General features: G+C 45.7%; 1 protein-coding gene across 2 annotated transcripts in view; it reads left to right on the top strand.

The window, feature by feature from the left end:
- Positions 1 to 27,870, top strand: part of SLC4A11 (solute carrier family 4 member 11) — a 132,930-nt gene that overhangs the window by 98,007 nt on the left and 7,053 nt on the right. For both annotated transcript variants that reach the window (XM_044295378.1, XM_044295381.1), the window contains exons 11-18: positions 1,327 to 1,440; positions 1,517 to 1,649; positions 10,297 to 10,370; positions 12,864 to 13,113; positions 13,831 to 13,937; positions 22,727 to 22,895; positions 23,374 to 23,547; positions 26,033 to 26,228. In XM_044295378.1, the coding sequence (XP_044151313.1) occupies positions 1,327 to 1,440; positions 1,517 to 1,649; positions 10,297 to 10,370; positions 12,864 to 13,113; positions 13,831 to 13,937; positions 22,727 to 22,895; positions 23,374 to 23,547; positions 26,033 to 26,228 (1,217 nt within the window). The remainder of the gene's footprint in view (positions 1 to 1,326; positions 1,441 to 1,516; positions 1,650 to 10,296; positions 10,371 to 12,863; positions 13,114 to 13,830; positions 13,938 to 22,726; positions 22,896 to 23,373; positions 23,548 to 26,032; positions 26,229 to 27,870) is intronic.

A 27,870-nucleotide genomic window follows, 5' to 3' on the forward strand; every position in this document is an offset into this window, starting at 1 on the left:
ATGATAAGGCTTTTCTTCTGTATGTATAGGCTTTAAAGATGAGATCAGACTATAATGCATTGTATAATTATGTCCTGTCCTTCATGGTTTTATTTGGGGGGGATGGGGGGTACAGTGGGCCAGTGATGTACTCGTTACCCCAGACTCTTGCCTGTAACCCTCTCATGGATGGTCTTACAGATCAGTGCCCCAGATGTCAACTAAGGTCAGTAGGAGCCCCTAAAGCTGCACATGGAGAACTGTGGAATTGTTCTTGTGCAGTTGTCCGCCCTCCATGTGCTTTGACCCCGTACTAATGGTGAGACCCCACTAATCAGGGCCAGGATTCTTGTAACCCCCTAGTTTACCCCCTTGGCGTTCTGATCCAGTTCGGCCTTAATTTGTAGACAACCCTGTATAATCCTATAGGGAGCCCACTATAATCCTTTAGGGAGCCCACTATAATCCTATAGGGAGCCCTGTATAATCCTATAGGGAGCCCTGTATAATCCTATAGGGAGCCCTGTATAATCCTATGGAGAGCCCTGTATAATCCTATAGGGAGCCCTGTATAATCCTATAGGGAGCCCAGTGTAATCCTATGGAGAGCCCAGTGTAATCCTATGGAGAGCCCAGTGTAATCCTATGGAGAGCCCAGTGTAATCCTATGGAGAGCCCAGTGTAATCCTATGGAGAGCCCAGTGTAATCCTATGGAGAGCCCAGTGTAATCCTATGGAGAGCCCAGTGTAATCCTATGGAGAGCCCAGTGTAATCCTATGGAGAGCCCAGTGTAATCCTATGGAGAGCCCTGTCTAATCCTATGGAGAGCCCTGTCTAATCCTATGGGATTATACTGGGCTCCCTATAGGGAGCCCACTATAGTCCTGTATAGTCCTATATGGAGCCCCATATAGTCCTGTAGAGGGCCCCGTATAGTCCTATAGGGAGCCCCGTTTAATCCTATAGGGATCCCCTTATAATCTCCATATAATTGTTTAGATGGCCCTGTATATGAGGACCCCATATAATCTCTCTATGACCCTTTAGAGCTGTCATATGGTATCTCTCACCACCAGTCCGCCCCACGTGCCCTCACCACTTAGTACATGATGGTGATGGCGGCACATGGCACGTCACCCCTGTGACAGGAGCACGAGGTGGCGTCCCGGGCAGTGCAGGTTCGGCACAGGATTTCGGAGGTGAGTATATTGCACGTGGTTACTGGGTGGTGACTCCATGAGTTGATCTCGTTGATGGATTGCTTTGTTCTGTAAGATTTCTGGTGTTGGAGATGACCTCTGCGTCTCCTGCATTCCGCTCACCAGCATTTGCGACTCTCATTGCAGACGTGCAGAAGACGATTGTGGGTCAGTGCATCGGGGGGGTGATATACGCCCTCTTCTCTGGGCAGCCGCTGGTGGTTTTACTGACGACAGCGCCCCTGGCCTTATATGTTAATGGTAGGTATTGGCAGAGATGGTATGTAGCCCATATACCAGTGAGTGGAGTATAACCCCCAGTCTCCTCTTCCTGCAGTTATCCGTGGAATATGTGATGACTACAACCTTGACTTTAAAGCCTTCTACGCCTGGACGGGGCTGTGGAACAGCTGCTTCCTCGTCCTGTACTCTCTGTTCAATTGTAGCCTGCTCATGAAGCTCTTCAAGAGGTGAGCACCACCACCATCATCAGTACTGTTGTATTATCCTCTCTGTTACCTCATTATTATGTGTATTTATTACTAGGAGTATTACTATATATATATATATATATATATATATATATATATATATATATATATATTACCTTTTTATTGGTATTAATATTTTTTTTATCAAATTATTATCATTTGTATTATCACTATTATTTGCATTATTATTTAGATTTTAGTAGTAGTATTTCATTATTAGTAGTAGTGCTACTATTAGGATTTTTTTTTTTATATTAATGTTTTTATTATTGGTTTATCATTCTGATAATTAATCATTAGTAGAAATAGTATTACTAACGTTAATAATAATAATCATTATTGTTATTAACATTATATTGATTATTTTACCTTTTGATGGCTCATGAGAAGCCTTTAAAATGGTTTGCTAAAATTTAGAATAATTCTAGAAAAATAGCAGAATACCGGATTTTTCGCTTTATAGGACGCACTTGATGATAAGACCCCAGGATTTATTTAAGGAAAGGAAAAAAATATTTTTCATCAGACCCTCATATCAGATCCTCAGATCACACCTCTGTATCAGGATCTCAGTTCAAAACCCCATATCAGGAACTCAGTTCAGACCTCCGTATCAGATCCTCAGATCACACCCCCGTATCAGATCCTCAGATCACACCCCCGTATCAGATCCTCAGATCACACTCCCGTATCAGATCCTCAGATCGCACTCCCGTATCAGATCCTCAGATCGCACCCCCGTATCAGATCCTCAGATCGCACCCCCGTATCAGATCCTCAGATCGCACCCCCGTGTCAGATCCTCAGATCGCACCCCCGTATCAGATCCTCAGATCGCACCCCCGTATCAGATCCTCAGATCGCACCCCCGTATCAGATCCTCAGATCGCACCCCCGTATCAGATCCTCAGATCGCACCCCCGTATCAGATCCTCAGATCGCACCCCCGGATCAGATCCTCAGATCGCACCCCCGTATCAGATCCTCAGATCGCACCCCCGTATCAGATCCTCAGATCGCACCCCCGTCACAGATCCTCGGTTCAGACCCCCGTGTCAGATCCTCGGTTCAGACCCCCGTGTCAGGAACTCGGTTCAGACCCCCGTGTCAGGAACTCGGTTCAGACCCCCGTGTCAGGAACTCGGTTCAGACCCCCGTGTCAGGAACTCGGTTCAGACCCCCGTGTCAGGAACTCGGTTCAGACCCCCGTGTCAGGAACTCGGTTCAGACCCCCGTGTCAGGAACTCGGTTCAGACCCCCGTGTCAGGAACTCGGTTCAGACCCCCGTGTCAGGAACTCGGTTCAGACCCCCGTCAGATCTCCATGTAAAATTCTCATCAGACCCCGATCAGACATCACATCAGACTTCGATGCCAGAACCCTATGAGACCTCAGATCATAGATAAAATAAAGAACTCCACTTACCTCTCCTGCTCCGCCACTCCTCTCCAGGTCCAGCAATCGCTCCTCCAGTCACACTCCATTGTCCTCTCTGGCCCCCGCTGCGCTGTCACCTGATGCGTGCAGTGTCTGGTCATAGTGCGCACACTACTTCCTGGACCGGTCAGGACCTGCAGTGCAGCGCGGGCCAGAGAAGAACACGAGGGAGGGTGAGTACTGGCAGCGCTCACAGCTCTTCACCTGCTCCCTGCACCTAATACATACTAGTGAGCGCTTCCATAATCAAAGCGCTCACTATTATTCGCTTTATAAGACTCACTGCCATTTCCCCCCCACTTTTGGGGGAAAAGAAGTGTGTCTTATAAAGCGAAAAATACAGTAGTGAGTGCAGCTCTGTAGTATAATAAAATACATAACTCAGGATCAATACAGGATAAGTAATGTATGTACACAGTGACTGCACCAGCAGAATAGTGAGTGCAGCTCTGGAGTATAATACAGGATGTAACTCGGGATCAGTACAGGATAAGTAATGTAATGTATGTACACGGTGACTGCACCAGCAGAATAGTGAGTGCAGCTCTGGAGTATAATACAGGATGTAACTCGGGATCAGTACAGGATAAGTAATGTAATGTATGTACACAGACTCCACCAGCAGAATGCTGAGTGCAGCTCTGGAGTATAATACAGGATGTAACTCAGGATCAGTACAGGATAAGTAATGTAATGTATGTACACATTGACTTCACCAGCAGAATAGTGAGTGCAGCTCTGGAGTATAATACAGGATGTAACTAAATGATTTTCCTATTTCATGACGTAAAGTCATAGTTTTATTAAAGACACGGAGGCGAGTATTGCTATCTCCTTCTTTACTTTCCACCAATAGCAGCAAAGAAGAAATTTACATAATCATAACAATAAAGGACCCTCCCCTGACAGATCCTATAATAAGCAGTGTCCTCTTCAGTAACTTCCTCTTTCTTTGTATCCGTGACACCAACTGCATAACCGTAACCGTAACTGGAAACTGGAACTGGACCCGAGAACGAACCATTCTGGTCCATCACACCGTAGAATTCAAGCCAACATGGCTAACACCTCAGGAAACCTGGGACAACGTAGAAGTCCATACGCCGAGGAAACTTCAACCTGAAACAGAGCAAATAATATAGCCAGTGTAAGAATCAGTCAGAAACTGAGCAAGATCGACCCTGGAAACGGTCGTACATTATAAGGTCGCTGAAAACAGAACCATAAACAGTCATTAATACAATTATACGTAATAAATAACCATAAAAGACAATGTAAACAGTCCAATAATAATAACACCACAAAAGGGCGGGCAGGAGAAATATCCAGGGTGGGCAATACTCGCCTCCGTGTCTTCAATAAAACTATGACTTTACGTCATGAAATAGGAAAATCATTTAGTTTTACAGCAAGACACGGAGGCTCATATTGCAAGTTCAAAGCTGATCAATAATCGATGAAAACACATGAGGTGGCGGCCGAAAATAAAATCCTCTAAACGTCGTGGCCTTAGACCAGTCAGCCAAACGCAAAATGTCCTCCAAACGAGCCCCCGAAACAGCCAGGGCAGTGGCAGCCGCGCCCCTGGCCGAATGAGCGGTAAAGACCGCCGTATCAATCCCCGAAAGGGACATGACCCACTTCATCCAACGCGCCAAAGTGGGACTAGACACCGGGCCAAAGGGATGGCGAATAGAGAGGAACAACTGTGGAACGTCCGCAGAGCGGTGAGCCCGAGTGCGCAACTCATATTCCCGCAAGCAGGCCACAGGACAAAGCGCCGGGGAAGACGGGAAACAGGGATAAGACACAGACCGAATATTGGTCTTGGTGCGCCGCGTAATGTGAAATGTGACGCCCTCGGGAGTAAAGGATCTCGCATCATGATCCAGAGCCCTGACATCGGAAACCCTCTTACAGGAAATGAGGCAAAAGAGGGTCAGCAACTTGGCCGACAGCTGACGGAGGGAAAGAGCCGCGTTTTCAGGCCACGCAGAGAAGAAAGAAAGGACCAGGGAAACGTCCCACGTAGTGGTGAAGCGTGGCCGAGGAGGCCGAGCCAAGCGTGAGCCACGCAGAAGGCGTGACACCGAAGGGTGTTGACCCGCCGGAACGCCATCAAAACCCTGATGAGTAGAAGAGATCGCTGAACGGAACAAATTAATGGTCCGATAAGCTTTTCCTGCCTCAAAAGAGACGTAAGGAATTGTAATAAATGGGTCACAGGCGCCGAAATGGGATCCAGGTCCCGTTCCAGGCACCAGCCAACCCAAGATCCCTAAGCTGCCCGGTAAGACTTTCTGGTGACGGGAGCCCAAGCGTTGTCCAGGAGGCGTCTAGTTGCCTCCGAAATTCCCTCGACCTCACCGGGAGTCCTGAGAGTCGGCATGCCAGAAGTTGAAGGGATCCGTCGCCCAGCAGGGGGTGTGGAGCACCCAGAGGGTCCTGGAGGAGATCCGTCCGATCCGGAAGGAGGAGAGGTGCATCCACTAGGAGTTCCAGGAGGATCGGGTACCAGGTTTGAGACCCCCAGAAAGGGATCACCACCACCAACTCCGCATGCTGACGACGAGTCTGTAGCAACATCCTCGGGATCATGGCAAAAGGTGGAAACGCGTAATGTAGAGCTGATGACCAGTCCTGGAGAAACGCATCCACCGCCTCCGGATCCGGGCGCCAGCTGAAGAACCTGGGCAGGTGAGTATTGAGCCGGTACGCAAAAAGGTCTATGGCACAAGGACCCCAGGCGTCCGAGATCACGGAGAACATCTCCGGTGCGAGCCTCCAATCGCTGCCGTCCGTGAAGCATCTGGAACTCCGATCCGCTCGGTAGTTGTGTAGACCCAGAAGGTACTCCGCCCGTACCATGATGTCCCTGGAAGACAGCAGGACCAGAACTCTTTCGCCAGTCGGGCCAAGGTAGCCGATTGGGTGCCGCCCAGGTGATTGACATAGCGGACCGCCGACACATTGTCCATGCGTAGACGGATGCACACATGTGCGATGTCCTTGGTAAAACTCCGGATGGCCAAGGAGCCCGCCAGAAGTTCCAGAGCGTTGATGTGGAATTGGGTCTCGTCCTCCGACCATCGACCCCCTGTGGAAACACCCTCGCAGTGGGCACCCCAGCCTTGGAGACTCGCGTCCGACTCCACCGTGAATTCTGGTTGAAATCCGAAGATCGCTCTGCCGTTCCAGGCATCCAAGTTGCATATCCACCAACAGAGTTCCTCCCGAGCCTCTTGATCCAGAACCACCGCGTCCGCGAATGAGGCCCCAGTACGAAGGTGGGCGATCTTCAGGCGTTGTAGAGCCCGATAATGGAGAGGAGCGGGGAACACCGCCTGGATAGAGGAGGCCAACAGGCCAATGATGCGAGCCAGATGGCGTAAGGATAGGGAGGTAGCTGAGAGAGCATGTCTCAACTCCTTGCGTATCGTCCGCAATTTCTATGACGGAAGACTGAGAGATTCCGCGACAGAGTCCACCGTGAAGCCCAGAAACTCCATCCGTCGAGACGGCGTGAAGCAGGACTTCTTGGGGTTCAGCAGAAAGCCAAGAGCCGTAAGGAGGTTCGAGGTCCACTGAAGGTGTTGAAGCAGCGTAGACTGACATTGATGCATAATGAGGATGTCGTCTAGATAGATGACTAGACGCACCCCCCGACTCCGTAGCCAGGCCATGACCGGGCGCAGAAGTTTGGTAAAGCACCAAGGCGCTGAAGAAAGGCCGAATGGAAGGCAAGTGAAGCGCCACACTTCGCCCCTCCACAGGAAGCGCAGGAGATTCCTGGACGTGGAGGCAATCGGGACCGTAAGATAAGCATCTTTGAGGTCCAGCTTCACCATCCAGTCCCCCGGAACCAGCAAGTCCCGAAGGAGGTGAATTTCCTCCATCTTGAAGTGGCGATAGCGCACCACTGCGTTAAGGGCACGAAGATTTATCACCGGACGCATTTGTCCGCCCTTTTTCTGAAACCAGAAAAATGTTGCTGAGTACACCCTCCGGAGTAGGAGGGGCCCTTTCTATGGCCCTTTTGAAAAGGGGAATACAGTTCTGAGTCCACGAGTTCCCTGTCTGGTCGCGCCAGAGGAAGTGGAGGGGGTGAAGGGATAAGATTTGGCGAATCCGTGAGTTCTATGTGGAACCCCTGCACAGTGGTCAGCACCCATGGGTCTGATGTAATCCCGGACCAAACGTGGGAACAAAGACGGAGTCTGCCCCCGACACAAAGAAGTCCCCACAGGGGAAAGACTTACCGTAGGATTATCGGAAAGACGGATTCCCTCGAACGGACCTCGATCGCCATTGGCCGCCTCTGGCCGGGAAGAATGGAGGAGGGTTCCTCTGTTCCTGAAAGGGCTGAATTTGCGAAAAGGAGCCTCTGCCCCAGCTACGGGCCTGAAACGTGGAACGGCCGGACAGGTGGCCCCTACTACTGCCGGCCCTGGCAGAGACCCGTCCCTGGAACACCCTACGCATGGAGGACCAGGCCTTGTCTAGTGCCGTAAATGCCCCCACATATCTGCCGAGGCCCTTGATAAAGGAGTCCCCAAACAGTAGGCCATTAGCGTCCTTTCCTGCCTCGGTAAGTGCCAGGTTAACCAGTTTCGGGTCAATTTTGAACAGTATGGCTTTACGCCGTTCAATGGCCAGGGACGAGTTAGAGCTGCCCGCGATACAGATGGCTCTCTGTATCCATCCAGAACGCTCCTCCGTTATTGGAGAGCCGTCAACTCTGGCCGATTCGGCCATCTCAAAAATTTTGGCCAGGGGACCAAATATGTCTAGGAGCTTGTCCTGGCAACTCCTTAGTGCCGAATCCAACCCCTTACGGGGGTCCCAGCCGGTCCTAGACAGGAACTGGGTCATTTTTTTGGGTCGACTGAAGGCGTCTCACAGACCCTGTTGGGAACTAGTGGTCTGGGACATTCGGATCTGAGTTTGCTGCGCGCCTCTACTGAGAGGACGGCACACCCAGTGCTCCAGATACGTGCTCACATGAGCCGTCGGCAGCCACTCCGCCGTTCTAGGGTGGTGGAGGGCATCAGGGTCGAATAAAGGGTCGCCAGAGGGGTCCACCAGGGCAGGTGCCGCATTGGGAGTGGTGGTGGCAGGACCCACAGACCCAGAGGTGGAAGGCACGGGGTCAGTAGTGCCCGGAATGTAATATTCCATTTCCACTTCCAAATTGCCGCTCGCCTCCGCAAAAGCCTCCGCATCAGAATCCAACTCTGATTCCACATCACTGTTTTGTGCTCTAGCACATTTCCACGTGCGTGCCCTTTCTGCCTGGCGCGGTAAGGCTCTATTGCGCGATCTATGCGCGCTATCAATGGTGGCTGAGATCACACCAGTCAGGTTCTCCTGTATATTAGGAGTATCACAAGCGGCAGGCTGCGGATGAGGTATAGCAGGCGTTTGATTAGAGGGGCCAGGAGCATGGGCAGATAATGAGCCTGGGATATGGTTTGGGATATCATGGTTGACATGGATCCCATGGCTTCTATTATTGCGCTTGACACAGAGCGCTGAAATTCCAGGGCCTGCACCGCCATCTCAGACCTACCGGGGTCCCCAGATGTAGGGGGGGTAGGCCCGGATGGGGATCGGTCGGATGACATGTTTAATTCTATAAGATAATAATAATGGCAACACAGAACCTAAGGGGAGACTAACAAGGGTAGAGGCAGGCCTAACAGAACCCAAGAACTAACCAAGAGAGGGGTTAATCACCCCAGTAGCCGCAGAGAGTAGCCGATACCGTCCGATGCACAAGCAGAGCCGAAATCCCGCGATAACACGCGCGGGAGCTCCCAAAATGGCCGCCGAGATCTCGCGAGATCTCGCGGCCCACGGGAAAACCAAGCCGGGCCTGCGCCGGAGCGAAACTAACAGCGGAGCGCTGAGGAAAAAGGTAAGAGGGGAGAAAACCCTCCGGACGCAGGACAGGCCGCAGGCCAGGAGGAATATATAAATGGTGAGAATCGCCAATAGCAAAGCGCAGCCGGAAGAAAAACCGGCACTAAAACAATAGGGTAACGCTAAATAGGGGGAGAAACCCCCCCAAGAAGGTAAAGAGGGCCCAGAAATCAACAAGATATAAAGGCCCAAGTAAAATAACATAAATATAAGGGGATAAAACCCTATAAAGAAATACAGCATAAAACATGGCACCCTGAGCAAACTAAAGCTCAGAGATTAACCCTTAAATCGCAGTAAAAGCAATAACCATATAGTGAATAGATGTTACTTATCTTTGGTGGAGCAGCAAAGAAAGAGGAAGTTACTGAAGAGGACACTGCTTATTATAGGATCTGTCAGGGGAGGGTCCTTTATTGTTATGATTATGTAAATTTCTTCTTTGCTGCTATTGGTGGAAAGTAAAGAAGGAGATAGCAATATGAGCCTCCGTGTCTTGCTGTAAAACTCAGGATCAGTACAGGATAAGTAATGTAATGTATGTACACAGTGACTCCACCAGCAGAATACTGAGTGCAGCTCTGGAGTATAATACAGGATGTAACTCAGGATCAGTACAGGATAAGTAATGTATGTACACAGTGACTGCACCAGCAGAATAGTGAGTGCAGCTCTGGAGTATAATACAGGATGTAACTCAGGATCAGTACAGGATAAGTAATGTATGTACACAGTTACTCCACCAGCAGGGTAGTGAGTGCGGCTCTGGAGTATAATACAGGATATAACTCAGGATCAGTGCAGGATAAGTAATGTATGTACACAGTGACTGCACCAGCAGAATAGTGAGTGCAGCTCTGGAGTATAATACAGGATGTAACTCAGGATCAGTACGGGATAAGTAATGTACTGTATGTACACAGACTCCACCAGCAGAATAGTGAGTGCAGCTCTGGAGTATAATACAGGATGTAACTCAGGATCAGTACAGGATAAGTAATGTACTGTATGTACACAGACTCCACCAGCAGAATAGTGAGTGCAGCTCTGGAGTATAATACAGGATGTAACTCAGGATCAGTACAGGATAAGTAATGTATGTACACAGTGACTCCTCCAGCAGGGTAGTGAGTGCAGCTCTGGAGTATAATACTGCAAGTACAGGATAAGTAATATATGTTCGCAGTTTACAGTATGCACCCCATAGAATTAGTGAACCAGTTGGGTTTATACGTCCAATCTCACTATTGTATTTCTCATTTTTCAGGTCGACAGAAGAAATTATTGCACTTTTTATTTCCATAACATTTGTGCTTGATGCACTGAAAGGGATTATCAAAAGTAAGTGGTGTGTCAGTATTTATAACCGCTCACGTCGTGTTTGTAGCATCCGCTGACAGGCTGCGCTATTAGAAGGGACCAGGGGATCTCCGGGTGTAAATGTCGGGGTAAATACCACTTGATCTTGGTGTCGAGTTGCGTCCTTTTATTACTTTTACGAGGAGCTGGCCGCCTGTGTGGTTATTCTGTATGACCGGGTTGTGGAGCCAGCACGGGGAGATGGGACATTTTATAGACACCTTTCAGTCTCTCATGTCCTCCATGTCTTACATGAAGGAACATGCCGAACCCCATTTTGCTGTTGTCCATTGATGGTACAGTAGGCCATCCTCTCTGAGAGGTTCTCCTGATATGATTCGGCAGGTCAGATGTTTCCACATCTCGGCCTCTTTCTGCTGCTGGTTGGGGATGTGAGGGGGAGACAGCTGCAGGAAGCTGCAAACATCTGGATCCATTCAGAGGTCACCACCCATAGTAACACCTGTTCTGCTCCGACCATTCCCCGCTCTCTCCATCCAACGCTATCTGCACTCATCACATAAAGGAAAAAACACAAGGAAACCCTCGGCTCCAGGGCCATTGTCTGGTACAGATGTGGACAACAGTAGACCCTCACATAGTCCACCTATGCCATAGGTTTCCTCTCCGCACACACCTTTGACCTGTCTCTGCCAAACTATTATCAACGCATTTCAGCCCACGCTCCAAAAACTGTAGAATCACATTTCAGTCTCTGCTCACAAAGTATCTGTCACCTCTAAATGTCAACATGGTCACCATCAAATGTATCTGCACTCATCACGTGAAGGAAGAGGCACATGGAAACGCGCCACACTGAGCCCATTGTCTGTGACCGATGTGAACAGTCCACCTGTGTGATAGTCCTCACGTCACCCATCCCCGTTCTACGGCGACCAAACCAGTTTCACTGCATTTTAGTCCCTGCTTTCAGTAGAATGAGCTTCTCAGTTTGGCAATGCGTTTCAGCCCTTCCTCTCGCAATCCATCTGTTATGGTTAATCCTCATTTCACACATCTCTATTCTGTTTACTGAACATTTATCAACGCATTTCAGTCCCTCCTTCCAGTACTGGTCATCTCAAATTATCAGTACATTTCAATGCCTGCATTTAGTAACGTGATCTCAAATTATTAACATGCACCAGTTCCTGCTTTGAATTGAGTTATCTCAGTTTTATCAGCGCATTTCAGACCCTCCTTCCATTGCCCATCTATGTCTTAGTCAATCCTAATTTCCCCCTATGTCTGTTCTACAGCTACCAAACCATTACCAGCGCATTTCAGTCCCTCCTTTCGATGATGGCTACTTCAAATTATAAGTGTGTATCAATCCCTCCTGTCAGTAAAGAGATTCTCAAATTATGAACGCATTTTAGGCTTTGCTTCCAAAGTCCATCTATTTTATAGTCAATCCTCATTTTACTCATCTCTGTTCTTTGTCCCCTAAGCCATTTTCAGTGAGTTTCAGTCCCTGCTTTCAGTAGAGCAGTCACCTAAATTCATAAGCGTGTTTCAGTCCATCTTTCAAATACAGTGATCTTCTTAAATTAACGCATTTTACTCCCTAAAGTGATAATTTCAAATTATTAAATATTCCTTCCAATAGTGGTCATCTCAAATCATCAGCGCATTTCAATCCTTTCTGTTTAACGATAATCTTCTTAAATGATCAGCGCATTTCAGTCCCTCCTCCCAATAGTGGTCATCTCAAATCATCAGTGCATTTCAGTCCCTCCTTCCAATAGTGGCCATTTTATATTCCCAACACATTTCAACCCCCGCTAGCCACCTGCTGTTAGAATATCAGTGTACAGTAGATTTGTCACCGCTACTTATCAACACGTTTCATTCTCTGTTTCAGTAATAGTGGCCAGACATAACATGAGAGAGAGCGCAATTATAAAGCCATTTTTAAGGAATCGCTGGTTAGGCTCCATTCGGACGTTCGTAGAATGGGTCTGCATCCATTACGCAATTACTCGCAACGGGTGCGAACCCATTCATTCTCTATGGGCCTGGAAGAAATGCGGAGAGCACACTATGTGCTCTCCGCATCCACATTTCCGGAGCGCGCCCCTGATCTTCCGGTCCGCAGCTCCGCAAGAAAATAGAGCAGGTCCTATTCTTGGTTGCAATTGCGGACAAGAATAGGAATTTCTATGGGGGTGCCGGCCGGGTGTATTGCGGATCCGCACAACGGGCGTCTGAATGGAGCCTTAAGCTGCTGACATGGGAGGAGTGCGGACAGTTACTGTACAGGCGCATTGACATTGGAGTAGCTCTGTCCTGTTGTGTCTTAGTGGGGTGTATTAGTAGACATCCGGAAATACTGTCTTTGTTGAAAAGTAGTCAGAGTCTCCCAGGCTGCGATGTACGGCATAGTCTCTGCTTTCTCCGCCTCCATTTGAGTTCTATGGCAGCCCAGAGGGACATTTCCACAGGACTATTTTTAATAATTTTTTTTTCTTACAGTTTTCAAGAAGTATTACCTGGAAGCCCCCGGCCCCCATCTACATTATCATACGGAGTCTTATGAGTCCCTCCCCAATGCGACCTTGTCTCCCGTCACCGTATTCAATTCCACCCTGAATGGCTCCATCCTGCACGGTCACGGCGCAGATCAGGAGGATCTACAGCACGGGAAGGAGTCCGCCGTCCTCAGCCTCATGCTGATGTTTGGGACTTTATGGCTTGGGCACACTCTGTATCAGTTCAAGAAGAGGTAAATGAATAATGTACAATATATATATATACTTGCTGTCAGTGAATGGAAACATTTCTTGTTTACAGTCAGACTGTCTTGACCCATTGCTGCTGATGTCTCAAGGGTTTGTTTCAGTGGGGAGATTCCTCATCCCCCTTGCGCCAGAGAAGTAGCATTAAAAAGTCACATCCTACGTGTTTGCGGCTTTTAAAAAAATGCTTGCATTTCTTGAATTTTCCCTAAAGGGGCGTGGCAAGGACAGGAAGGGGCATGGCAAGGACAGGAAGGGGGTGTTACCAGCCACCCCACCAGTTTTCTATGGCAAATGAAGCCAGAAATGGACAGCAGCTTAGAGCGGACTGCAGGAGGATGCGGGGTGTGCACCTTGTCATAAATTTGGCGCATCCTCTGGCAGCGCAGGGGATATCCAGTCCAGTGCAGAAAGCGCCAATCTTGATATATCTCGCCGAATATATGTGGTGTCATAACCATAGTCTGGGTTATGTGAGCCTAAGCACCCACAGGGGGGCAAAAAAAAGCCAGTTCCTGTACAGAGGTTATGGTGTAAACTAGAAGGGAAGGGTATTTTTATATATAGATATATATATATATATATTTTTTTTTACTTTTGGTTTGTTTTACATATTTTTGATGTTTTAATCCTTGCAGAAGTTTAGTTAGATTATATGCAGATGCAGTTGTGTGAGATGCAAATGATCCCATCTTATATTTCAGCCCCTACCTGCACTCAAGAGTTCGGGAAATGCTGTCAGACTGTGCGCTGCCTATATCTGTCCTGACCTTCTCCGTGGTGGGGTCGTACTTCTTCCAGGACATCCGCAGTAAGTTGGCCGGTCAATCCTCCCTCTTGTGTTGCCATAACAGTAGCGGCCCCTGGGGTGGGCGGCCGACAGCGGATTATTGTTGTAATTAAAGGGGATTAATTATCCTTTTATGCCGCTTTTCATCTTTATATAACACGGTCCCCTGGGGCTGCTGAATGCGTCTGACCGCTGAGTGTTAGGGAGATCTGTTTCCTCAAAATCCCGAAGAATCGCCTGAAAATGCCTCCGCTCCTCTGGAGACCCTTGTATCGTTACCTTCACCCCAAAGACTGGAATATATGAGTGTTCCCATATTCACCTCAACCTTATCTTCCCATAGTGAGCAGTATTATAGTAGTTATATTCTTGTACATAGGAGGCAGTATTATAGTAGTTATATTCTTGTACATAGGAGCAGTATTATAGTAGTTATATTCTTGTACATAGGAGCAGTATTATAGTAGTTATATTCTTGTACATAGGAGCAGTATTATAGTAGTTATATTCTTGTACATAGGAGCAGTATTATAGTAGTTATATTCTTGTACATAGGAGGCAGTATTATAGTAGTTATATTCTTGTACACTGGAGCAGTATTATAGTAGTTATATTCTTGTACATAGGAGCAGTATTATAGTAGTTATATTCTTGTACATAGGAGCAGTATTATAGTGGTTATATTCTTGTACATAGGAGCAGTATTATAGTAGTTATAGTCTTGTACATAGGAGGCAGTATTATAGTAGTTATATTCTTGTACATAGGAGGCAGTATTATAGTAGTTATATTCTTGTACATAGGATCAGTATTATAGTAGTTATATTCTTGTACATAGCAGGCAGTATTATAGTAGTTATATTCTTGTACACAGGAGGCAGTATTATAGTAGTTATATTCTTGTACATAGGAGCAGTATTATAGTAGTTATATTCTTGTACATAGGAGCAGTATTATAGTAGTTATATTCTTGTACATAGGAGGAGTATTATAGTAGTTATATTCTTGTACATAGGGGCAGTATTATAGTAGTTATATTATTGTACATAGGAGCAGTATTATAGTAGTTATATTCTTGTACATAGGAGCAGTATTATAGTAGTTATATTCCTGTATATAGGAGGCAGTATTATAGTAGTTATATTCTTGTACATAGGAGGCAGTATTATAGTAGTTATATTCTTGTACATAGGGGCAGTATTATAGTAGTTATATTCTTGTACATAGGAGCAGTATTATAGTAGTTATATTCCTGTATATAGGAGGCAGTATTTTAGTAGTTATATTATTGTACATAGGGGCAGTATTATAGTAGTTATATTCTTGTACATAGGAGGCAGTATTATAGTAGTTATATTCTTGTACATAGGAGCAGTATTATAGTAGTTATATTCTTGTACATAGGAGGCAGTATTATAGTAGTTATATTCTTGTACATAGGGGGCAGTATTATAGTAGTTGTATTCTTGTACATAGGAGGCAGTATTATAGTAGTTATATTCTTGTTCATAGGGGGCAGTATTATAGTAGTTATATTGTACATAGGAGGCAGTATTATAGTAGTTATATTCTTGTACATAGGGGCAGTATTATAGTAGTTATGTTCTTGTACATAGAGAGCAGTATTATAGTAGTTATATTCTTGTACATAGCAGGCAGTATTATAGTAGTTATATTCTTGTACACAGGAGGCAGTATTATAGTAGTTATATTCTTGTACATAGGAGCAGTATTATAGTAGTTATATTCTTGTACATAGGAGCAGTATTATAGTAGTTATATTCTTGTACATAGGAGGAGTATTATAGTAGTTATATTCTTGTACATAGGGGCAGTATTATAGTAGTTATATTATTGTACATAGGAGCAGTATTATAGTAGTTATATTCTTGTACATAGGAGGCAGTATTATAGTAGTTATATTCTTGTACATAGGGGCAGTATTATAGTAGTTATATTCTTGTACATAGGAGCAGTATTATAGTAGTTATATTCCTGTATATAGGAGGCAGTATTATAGTAGTTATATTATTGTACATAGGGGCAGTATTATAGTAGTTATATTCTTGTACATAGGAGGCAGTATTATAGTAGTTATATTCTTGTACATAGGAGCAGTATTATAGTAGTTATATTCTTGTACATAGGAGGCAGTATTATAGTAGTTATATTCTTGTACATAGGGGGCAGTATTATAGTAGTTATATTCTTGTACATAGGGGGCAGTATTATAGTAGTTATATTCTTGTACATAGGGGGCAGTATTATAGTAGTTATATTCTTGTTCATAGGGGGCAGTATTATAGTAGTTATATTCTTGTACATAGGAGGCAGTATTATAGTAGTTATATTGTACATAGGAGGCAGTATTATAGTAGTTATATTCTTGTACATAGGGGCAGTATTATAGTAGTTATATTCTTGTACATAGGGGCAGTATTATAGTAGTTATATTCTTGTACATAGAGGCAGTATTATAGTAGTTATATTCTTGTTCATAGGGGGCAGTATTATAGTAGTTATATTGTACATAGGAGGCAGTATTATAGTAGTTATAACTACTATAATACTGCCCCTATGTACAAGAATATAACTACTATAATACTGCCTCCTATGTACAATATAACTACTATAATACTGCCCCCTATGAACAAGAATATAACTACTATAATACTGCCTCCTATGTACAAGAATATAACTACTATAATACTGCCCCCTATGTACAAGAATATAACTACTATAATACTGCCTCCTATGTACAAGAATATAACTACTATAATACTGCCTCCTATGTACAAGAATATAACTACTATAATACTGCCTCCTATGTACAAGAATATAACTACTATAATACTGCCTCCTATGTACTAGAATATAACTACTATAATACTGCCCCTATGTACAAGAATATAACTACTATAATACTGCCTCCTATGTACAATATAACTACTATAATACTGCCCCCTATGAACAAGAATATAACTACTATAATACTGCCTCTATGTACAAGAATATAACTACTATAATACTGCCCCTATGTACAAGAATATAACTACTATAATACTGCTCCTATGTACAAGAATATAACTACTATAATACTGCTCCTATGTACAAGAATATAACTACTATAATACTGCCCCCTATGAACAAGAATATAACTACTATAATACTGCCTCCTATGTACAAGAATATAACTACTATTTTCTCCCCTCTTCCTTCTTCACGCAGATCAGAAGGCTTTTTAGCACATTTCTTTGGGGGGGGAGGGGAGCGAGACTGGCACATCGCATACTGATCCTGAGGAAGGCCCAAGGGGGCATGGCTCTACCTGACGCCCAGCTATATTATCAGGCCATACACCTGAAGAGGTGGCTACACTTACACGCCCCCTGGTCACGCATTTTGGGTAAAGAGCTTGAAATCTCCCAGCTGGATAGGAAGCAGAGAGCGGGGTTGTGGGGCCTGAACTCTTCTTCGCTTCATTCACATATCCTACTTAGGGGTACAGTGGCAGTCATTAGACAACTGAATAAGGACGGCAGCTTGCTTCATACACCGTCACCACTGATGCCAGCTGACCTTGCCCCTTTCATTGCCAGACCCACAGCAGACAATACATCGCCGGCGTGGAGCAAGCTACATAAATACACCATCACTGAATTCTTGGACGCGGCCTCTGGCACCCTTCAGGAACAGCACCCCATTCTCCGTATTCTGTCTTCTAGTAACTTCCTAGATACTATTGAACTTAACTCTGTTGGTAAGCCATTGCTGGATAGTAGACAGGGCACAGTAGATGCTACTTGGTTTGAGAAGCTTTTGCAGCTGAACTCTCCCCCTAGTAAAATGATCTCCAAGTTGTACTTGGCACTTAATGTACAAGCCCCTATTGGGATCCCATACTATTTAAAGACTTGGGCCATGGAATTAGGGCTAGACTTCTCTGAAACAGACATTCTACGCATTCACGCACATTCCCATGGCTTCTCGAGATGCGTGAGGGTGCAGGAGCACTCATACAAGACGATGACCCAGTGGTACCAGACACCTAAGCAACTTTTCACAAAGGGCCTCAGTACCTCTGACCTATGCTGGAGGTGCAAAGAAGCAACTGGATCGCAAACCCACATATTTTGGGCTTGCCCAAAACTTCGCCCGTACTGGGATGGGGTCTCAGCTGCGATAGACAAAGTCATGAATACTCACATCCAGCTGACACCAGAACTAGTGCTTCTCTGGCTTCCCACATCGGCCTTATTTCCTTCTAAACGAAATCTGACCACACACTTGATACAGGCAGCGAGGCTACTTATTCCACAGAAATGGCTTAGTGAGGAGCCGCCATCACTATCGCACTGGGAAGTGAAGGTGGACCAGTTGTGCAGATTGGAGGAGCTGGCTGGGTGGGAGGCTAGACGGCATGAGAACTACCTCAAAATCTGGACCCCTTGGCTGACATACAGGGGTCGAGTGTAGAGAGTCGTGGGTTGGGATAAGGTGTCTGAGCAATGCTTGTCACCCGCTTCTGAGCTCAGTTTGGTCTGCCAGTCAATGGTGCCGCTTACTTGAGTACTCCTAAGGTATAGTTCCTACAGAAAGCATTTGAGACATGCGAGTCCAGGAGGGCCCACTACATAGGGCCTACTTGTTCTGTTCCCCCCCCCCCCCCCCCCCCCCTGTCCCCGGTTGCGGATTCGTGACCTTCTCCCTCTCCTTTTCTCTTCATGCCACTCCTGAACTCTGGTCCTGTCCATAACCTTTGCTTACATCTAAGTGTGAAGGGTTTAGGCCCGCTTAGTACCCAGGAGACAAATATAAACAAGTAATTGCTATAACCATTCTGTATGCACAGGATTACATTTCTGCACATATCATCCTGATAAGTAGGGAGATTTTCTGTATGCGAGACTGTTAACAGAGGTTGTCTACATTGCACTTTGCATCAAATATGTCATGAATGTAAACCTGAATGTATGTACTTAATGACCACATGTCTATGTATACCTCATTTATTTGTACTGTATGTGCATTATGGAGAGGGGTTGGATCCTTTCCTTTGTTGTTTCTTTCATTTAATGTCATTTCTGCTCAATAAAAAGAAATTTGACAAAGAATATAACTACTATAATACTGCCCCCTATGTACAAGAATATAACTACTATAATACTGCCTCCTATGTACAAGAATATAACTACTATAATACTGCCTCCTATGTACAAGAATATAACTACTATAATACTGCTCCTATGTACAAGAATATAACTACTATAATACTGCCCCTATGTACAAGAATATAACTACTATAATACTGCCCCCTATGAACAAGAATATAACTACTATAATACTGCCTCTATGTACAAGAATATAACTACTATAATACTGCCCCCTATGAACAAGAATATAACTACTATAATACTGCCTCTATGTACAAGAATATAACTACTATAATACTGCCCCTATGTACAAGAATATAACTACTATAATACTGCCCTATGTACAAGAATATATTATTGTACATAGGAGCAGTATTATAGCAGTTATATTCTTGTACATAGGAGCAGTATTATAGTAGTTATATTATTGTATATAGGAGGCAGTATTATAGTAGTTATATTCTTGTACATAGGGGGCAGTATTATAGTAGTTATATTCTTGTACATAGGAGGCAGTATTATAGTAGTTATATTCTTGTACATAGGGGGCAGTATTATAGTAGTTATATTCTTGTACATAGGGGCAGTATTATAGTAGTTATATTCTTGTACATAGGAGGCAGTATTATAGTAGTTATATTCTTGTACATAGGAGCAGTATTATAGTAGTTATATTCCTGTACATAGGGGCAGTATTATAGTAGTTATATTATTGTACATAGGAGCAGTATTATAGCAGTTATATTCTTGTACATAGGAGCAGTATTATAGTAGTTATATTATTGTACATAGGAGGCAGTATTATAGCAGTTATATTATTGTACATAAGAGCAGTATTATAGTAGTTATATTCTTGTACATAGGAGCAGTATTATAGCAGTTATATTCTTGTACATAGGAGCAGTATTATAGTAGTTATATTCTTGTACATAAGAGCAGTATTATAGTAGTTATATTCTTGTACATATGAGCAGTATTATAGTAGTTATATTCTTGTACATAGGAGGCAGTATTATAGTAGTTATATTCTTGTACATAGGAGCAGTATTATAGTAGTTATATTCTTGTACATAGGAGCAGTATTATAGTAGTTATATTCTTGTACATAGGAGCAGTATTATAGTAGTTATATTCTTGTACATAGGAGCAGTATTATAGTAGTTATATTCTTGTACATAGGAGACAGTATTATAGTAGTTATATTCTTGTACATAGGAGCAGTATTATAGTAGGTTCAGTATTTCAGCTGATATTTTCATACTAATTTATTTTATCTACCATTTGTCTTTGACTGTTAACAAGCTTTTCTGAGCTAATTTAGATACCACATTTCTGTAGTATGTACGTTTGTCAACTATTAAATTTTAAAGGGAACCTGTGACCAGGTGGGAGGGGGGGCTGAGCAGATTGATATATACTTTTATGGGAAAAGATTCAGTAAAACTTGTGTTTTATTCATTATTATTCCTGCTCATTCTGGGGGTTGACGTCCAGGAGACGGTCCTATCAGTGACTGACAGCCTTCCCTTCATGGCTGTACACGCAGATTGCTGTCAGTCACTGATAGGACCGTCTCCTGGACTTCAGAATCAGCAAAAATTTACATTTTGAGGAGCCCTCTAAAATCAATGTATAAAATCTGAGTGTGAACTAGCCCTTTTAAAGGCCCCTTGCAGACGAGTGTGTGCAGATTAGGTCCGGATGCGCGATTTTCATCAGTTTTGCCGGCGATCGCGTTCAGTTTTTATCGCGCGATGCAGTGCGATTTAATGCGCATGATAAAATAACTGAATGTATACAAACAACATCTATTAGCAACCATCCGTGAAAAACGCATCGCATCTGCACTTGCTTGCGGGTGCGATGCAATTTTCACACAGCTCCATTCACATCTACGGGGCCTGCGTTGCGTGAAAATCGCACAATATATAACATGCTGCTATTTTCACACAACGCACAAGTGATGCGTGAAAACCAATGCACATGTACACAGCCCCAGTGAAATGAATGGGTCCGGATTCTGTGCGGGCGTAACGCGTTCGCATCACGCATTGCACCCACGCGGAATACTCGCCCTCAGAGTTGTTGCGCTCCTTCCTCATATCTTCTATCGGGGCATCTCTATGACAAACAACATCTGTAAGTTGTTAACCGTTTTCTTCACCCATTTTGAGATCTAGGAATGGTCGTTGACGACCTACGTGATAAAGCTCTCATATGGGTTGTCACTATGCTTTCCGAGAATTTACCATGTCCTGGTCGTGGGCCGGGGTGAATACTTATCACTCGTCACCTGCGGATGAACATCCGTAAAATGACGAGCACCCACCTTTTATTTTGTACAGTTTCGTGAGAAACCTCTCGGCTGAAGCCATTCCTCAAATTTGGCCCCCAAATCTTTTTAATTGTGTCCACCAGAAAACAGGAAGAGGAATCAATCTCTCCATCTCCAGATGTTCGGAACGCGTGGTGCGGCTCTTTACTTTCCACATTTGGCCCAGCCTGGTCCCTTCTTTACACAATGGGGGTGATAGGAACTGATTCAGATCAATTTGGCAAATAGCAGAGACCTTCCACCCCAGGAAGACCCAGGTAGAAGAGCCAAGAATCCGCTCTGTCCTCCAGTGACGTTAGCAGTTCATTGGAAATGAATAGGTCATCGCTGCTGTTTTTCACACCTTGTCAATTTCGACGTGGGTGTTTTTTCTTTTTTTTTTGTTATTTCTAAGCTTTTTTATTATTATAAAGGAGAAGACACTTTTTGATCTAGAAATTATTTCTGATTTCCATTGTTTTTAAGTTCTTTAAATGCAGCCTGCAGTATAAAGCATGGAGGTTTTCATTCCAAGGTAAACTATGTCCTCTAGAGTCTCTGTGGTGTTTTTCTTTTTTTTTTCTTTTTTTTGTGGCGGTGTTGTCTGAATGGAGTCCCGTGACTATCCTGGACATTAGGTTTGGGGTATGCCGCTTATACAGAAAGGCGGGTCGTACCGTGTGCCAATAAAAATGTAGGCAGTCGCATGATTTTCCCCTCTCCGGCCATGGTGTCCAGTTGTGGCCCTCGGTGCTGACATCTCTATGTACAACATCTGACATGTCGCCTGTGTGGAGATCTGGTTCAGGTTTCCAGGTGGTTTCGAATTCCCCGGCCGGAAGAAGCGTGATCCTAAGTGTATCCAGAATAACTTGAATAACACCCTCCATTCTTTATACTGCAGGCTTCATTTTATTTCCTAGGGAAAGATTTAGAATCTCCGTTAGGGTCCATTCACACGACCGTATGTACGGATCAGTTTTTTGCGGAAGGTCTGCGGATCCATTCATTTCTATGGGCCGTCAAAAGATGCGGACAGCACACCGTGTGCCGTCCGCATCCGTTATTCCGTACCGTGGCTCCGCAGAAAAGATAGAACATGTCCCATTCTTATCCGCAATTGCAGACAAGATTAGGCATTTTCTATTATGGTTGCGGCCATGTACGGTACGCAAATTGCGGAACTCGCACATGGCCGGTGTCCGTGTTACGGTCGTATGAATGGACCCTTAATCTGAAAGATCTGTATTTGGTATATATTTGGTGTCCTGGGGTAAAAGTCTTCCTTCTCATTGACGCTCAGTCATGATCCCCCCGATGTGGTTTTTATTTTCTCTCCGCAGTCTCCCAGTTCAATTACATTGAAACAGAGAGTCTGTTCGTGCTGGCGCCGATCGGGTCGCTCTCCATGGGCTCCATCACCAGCGCCATGGGCTTAGGGTTCCTCCTGTCCATGTTGTTCTTCATAGAACAGAACATCGTAGCGTCCCTCACCAACGCACCCGAGAACAGGTAAGCTTCGGCTTGTGTACGGCCTTCAGACCTGTCGGTTGGGGCGCATTACATTGTATTTAACAGGCAGAAAGCACTTGAGCAAGTACCTACCTCAGGCCCACCAGGGGAGATGATCCTACCACATGAGCTACAAAGAACAAATGCATAACCTCTGGGGCTCTGTTCTGCTGACCCCGGCAGTATACTTACCTGCAGCCAATGGCGTACTTACCAAAGTGGCAGCCAGTTCAGCCGCACTAGTGTCCCTGGAGGGATGGGGCCTCTTTTTGGGTTTTAGTGGCCCCCTTCTTCCTGTGATTGGCTGCAGCAGTCACATGTTTGTGTCCCGAGAGGAAGCCGATTTCTCTCATCCCTTCATGGTTGCCTCCTCGTGGGCGTGTCCTCCGATCCTGTGTAACCCCGCCAAGAAGGAGCAGAGTACAGACAGTGCACAGTACCGAGGATGGATTATTGAACTTCTTTTTTGTTTTTTTAGGCTGGTCAAGGGGACGGCGTATCACTGGGATCTTCTCCTGGTGGCGCTTATTAACACCGGACTGTCCGTTTTTGGAATGCCCTGGATCCATGCAGCCTTCCCGCACTCGCCGATGCACGTACGAGCGCTGGCCAATGTAGAAGAGAGGGTGGAGCACGGCCACATCTACGAGACGTAAGTATGGCGAGTCTTCTGTTCATGTGCCACAAGAGATGTAGGGCCCACCCTTTATAGTGGCAGAAACCTACATTGGTTTCACATGCAACACTTTTACCATCTTGTTTTCAGTTCTAAAAATTCCAACTGATTAACTTGCTAAAATATCTTTATAGAGACCAACGCCTCGTTTTTCTGATCCAGAGCTCCAAATCCCCTGCGTGGGCATAGATTTAATGCTAAGCATTCCTGCTGCCACCACTAGGGGGAGCTTCCTGTATACTGGCGCATTATGTGGCGCTACAAGCTCCCTCCAGTGGCCGCCACAGGAATCTTTGTCTTTGCAGAGGATTTGGAGCTGTGTGTCAGTAAAGCAAAGCACCGGTGGCTGTAAAGTAGGGCTGCAACGATTAATCGATGTAATCGATTATATTCGATAACTGGATTCGTTGTCGACGAATCCAGTTATCGAATAATCGCCGATTCGTTGCTATGCGAGCGGGCGGGCGGTCGCTGCATCTTTATTTTACCTTTTTACAATGACGCTCCTGTAACAGCCAGGCAGAGCGGACGGCGGCGTAACGTCACTCACTCACGTGACACGCCTGCTCCGCCTCCTTCATTCATGAGGTGGGCGGAGCAGGTGCGTCACGTGAGTGAGTGACGTTGCGCCGCCGTCCGCTCTGCCTGGCTGTTACAGGAGCGTCATTGTAAAAAGGTAAAATAAAGATGCAGTGATTAATCCGACTTAAGCATCGGGGTCGGGGCTGTTATGGGGAGGGGGGAGGATCTGTCTATGGCACTGCTATGGGGAGGGGGGGTCTGTGTATAGCACTGCTATGGGGAGGAGGGGGGGTCTGTGTATGGCACTGCTATGGGAAGGGGGATCTGTGCACTGTTATGAGGAAAGGGATCTGTGCACTGTTATGCCCATAATAGTGCACAGATCCCCCTCTCCATAACTGCGCCGTCCACAGATCCCCCTCTCCATAACAGCGCCGCCCACAGATCCCCCTCTCCATAACTGCGCCGTCCACAGATCCCCCATAATAGTGTCGTCCACAGATCCCCCATAAGTGTCGTCCACAGATCCCCCATAAGTGTCGTCCACAGATCCCCCATAAGTGTCGTCCACAGATCCCCCATAAGTGTCGTCCACAGATCCCCCATAAGTGTCGTCCACAGATCCCCCATAAGTGTCGTCCACAGATCCCCCATAAGTGTCGTCCACAGATCCCCCATAAGTGTCGTCCACAGATCCCCCATAAGTGTCGTCCACAGATCCCCCCATAATAGTGTCGTCCACAGATCCCCCCCATAATAGTGTCGTCCACAGATCCCCCCATAATAGTGTCGTCCACAGATCCCCCATAAGTGTCGTCCACAGATCCCCCATAAGTGTCGTCCACAGATCCCCCATAAGTGTCGTCCACAGATCCCCCATAAGTGTCGTCCACAGATCCCCCATAAGTGTCGTCCACAGATCCCCCATAAGTGTCGTCCACAGATCCCCCATAAGTGTCGTCCACAGATCCCCCCATAATAGTGTCGTCCACAGATCCCCCCATAATAGTGTCGTCCACAGATCCCCCCATAATAGTGTCGTCCACAGATCCCCCCCATAATAGTGTCGTCCACAGATCCCCCCATAATAGTGTCGTCCACAGATCCCCCATAATAGTGTCGTCCACAGATCCCCCATAATAGTGTCGTCCACAGAGCCCCCATAATAGTGTCGTCCACAGAGCCCCCATAATAGTGTCGTCCACAGAGCCCCCATAACAGTGTCGTCCACAGAGCCCCCATAATAGTGTCGTCCACAGAGCCCCCATAATAGTGTCGTCCACAGAGCCCCCATAATAGTGTCGTCCACAGAGCCCCCATAATAGTGTCGTCCACAGAGCCCCCATAATAATGTCGTCTACAATTTGTTTTAATATGGCCTTTGAACATCATTTTTCAAGTAAGATCATATAAACCTCTCTGTTTTGTAATTTTGTCGTTTTCCCGATTAATCGATTAATCGTAGAAATTAATCGGCAACTAATCGATTATTCAAATAATCGTTAGCTGCAGCCCTACTGTAAAGTTACATTAAGAAATGAATCTAAATGAATTGTACTCATGGGGGACATTTTAGATGACAACCTAAAAGGACCCTAACCGTGCCATGACTGATATCTGATGCTGGGGGTTGTCACAGTATATTGGTACAGGTCAGTGGTCTCCAACCTGCATCTTTCCCGTTGCTGCACAACTACAACTCCCAGCATGGCTAGACCAGAGGCACGAGTCTCTGTCTTTACTGGAGTCCAGGTTGATGGCACCTAAATAAATAATTCATTGACAGCAAGCAGAAGACCTAAAAAATTGTATGTAAGTAAGTTGCGGAGCCATAGGGGGCGGTTTATCTGCCATAGGACTACAAGTCTCAGCATGTCACAGTGTTTTCTCCTGCCTGTCAGCAGCTCTCCATACGTTTGTCCCCTTGTGTCTCCCACAGGATTGTCAGTGTGAAGGAGACGCGTCTGACATCGCTGGTAGCAAACATACTGGTGGGCCTCTCCTTCTTCCTCCTGCCCCTTCCCCTCCAGTGGATCCCCAAACCCGTCCTGTACGGCCTTTTCCTGTACATCGCCCTGACCTCCATTGACGGCAGCCAGCTCTTTGAGCGGGTGGCTCTGCTGTTGAAAGAGCAGGTAGGTGGACGGTGGTGGCGGGCGGGTGCGCAGGATGTGCCGCAGGTAGAGAAGCATTTAGTGCTTCCCCAGGAAATGGACGTATTGTATGTGTCAGTGACCTGGAGCTCACATCAAAGGCACCGGTATGTTTTACTGAGGTCCTCGCGAGCGGCTCCATCGCTTCCTGTCTGGATATAGGATCAGACCTGGTCCTGCGCTGGACCCTTCATCAAGAGCCAGGAAAACACGACATACGTCATGCCATAGTCATATGCAGTGGTGTGCGACAACGTAGCGGGCAGTCACATATATATCAGTATAGAGTGCTGCAGTCACATATATATCAGTATAGAGTGCTGCAGTCACATATATATCAGTATAGAGTGCTGCAGTCACATATATATCAGTATAGAGGGCAGCAGTCACATATATATCAGTATAGAGGGCAGCAGTCACATATATATCAGTATAGAGTGCTGCAGTCACATATATATCAGTATAGATAGAAGGCAGCGGTCACATATATATCAGTATAGAGTGCTGCAGTCACATATATATCAGTATAGAGGGCAGCAGTCACATATATATCAGTATAGAGGGCAGCAGTCACATATATATCAGTATAGAGTGCTGCAGTCACATATATATCAGTATAGAGTGCTGCAGTTACATATATATCAGTATAGAGGGCAGCAGTCACATATATATCAGTATAGAGTGCAGCAGTCACATATATCAGTATAGAGTGCAGCAGTCACATATATATCAGTATAGAGTGCTGCAGTTACATATATATCAGTATAGAGTGCTGCAGTCACATATATATCAGTATAGAGTGCAGCAGTCACATATATCAGTATAGAGTGCAGCAGTCACATATATATCAGTATAGAGTGCTGCAGTTACATATATATCAGTATAGAGTGCTGCAGTCACATATATATCAGTATAGAGTGCTGCAGTCACATATATATCAGTATAGACAGAAGGCTGCAGTCACTTTAGTTGTATATGTGTAGGTTGAAGGCCACTGTCATGTACGGTATACATGTATATGTGTAGATCCAAGGCTGGAGTAATACAATATATGTACTGTAGATGGAAAACTATCGACAAGTTTACAGAGATGTCAATGGTGTTACAGTAAAATACAGGGAGGTCGCTGGTGTCTGTATAGTCACATGCAGGGAGGTCGCTGGTGTCTGTATAGTCACATGCAGGGAGGTCGGTGGTGTCTGTATAGTCACATGCAGAGAGGTCGGTGGTGTCTGTATAGTCACATGCAGAGAGGCCGGTGGTGTCTGTATAGTCACATGCAGGGAGGTCGCTGGTGTCTGTATAGTCGCATGCAGAGAGGTCGGTGGTGTCTGTATGGTCACATGCAGGGAGGTCGGTGGTGTCTGTATAGTCACATGCAGGGAGGTCGCTGGTGTCTGTATAGTCACATGCAGGGAGGTCGCTGGTGTCTGTATAGTCACATGCAGGGAGGTCGGTGGTGTCTGTATAGTCACATGCAGGGAGGTCGCTGGTGTCTGTATAGTCACATGCAGGGAGGTCGCTGGTGTCTGTATAGTCACATGCAGGGAGGTCGGTGGTGTCTGTATAGTCACATGCAGGGAGGTCGCTGGTGTCTGTATAGTCACATGCAGGGAGGTCGCTG

The sequence above is a fragment of the Bufo gargarizans genome, chromosome 1 (genome assembly GCF_014858855.1).
Source record: "Bufo gargarizans isolate SCDJY-AF-19 chromosome 1, ASM1485885v1, whole genome shotgun sequence".
In the NCBI taxonomy this organism is placed as follows: Eukaryota; Metazoa; Chordata; class Amphibia; order Anura; family Bufonidae; genus Bufo; species Bufo gargarizans.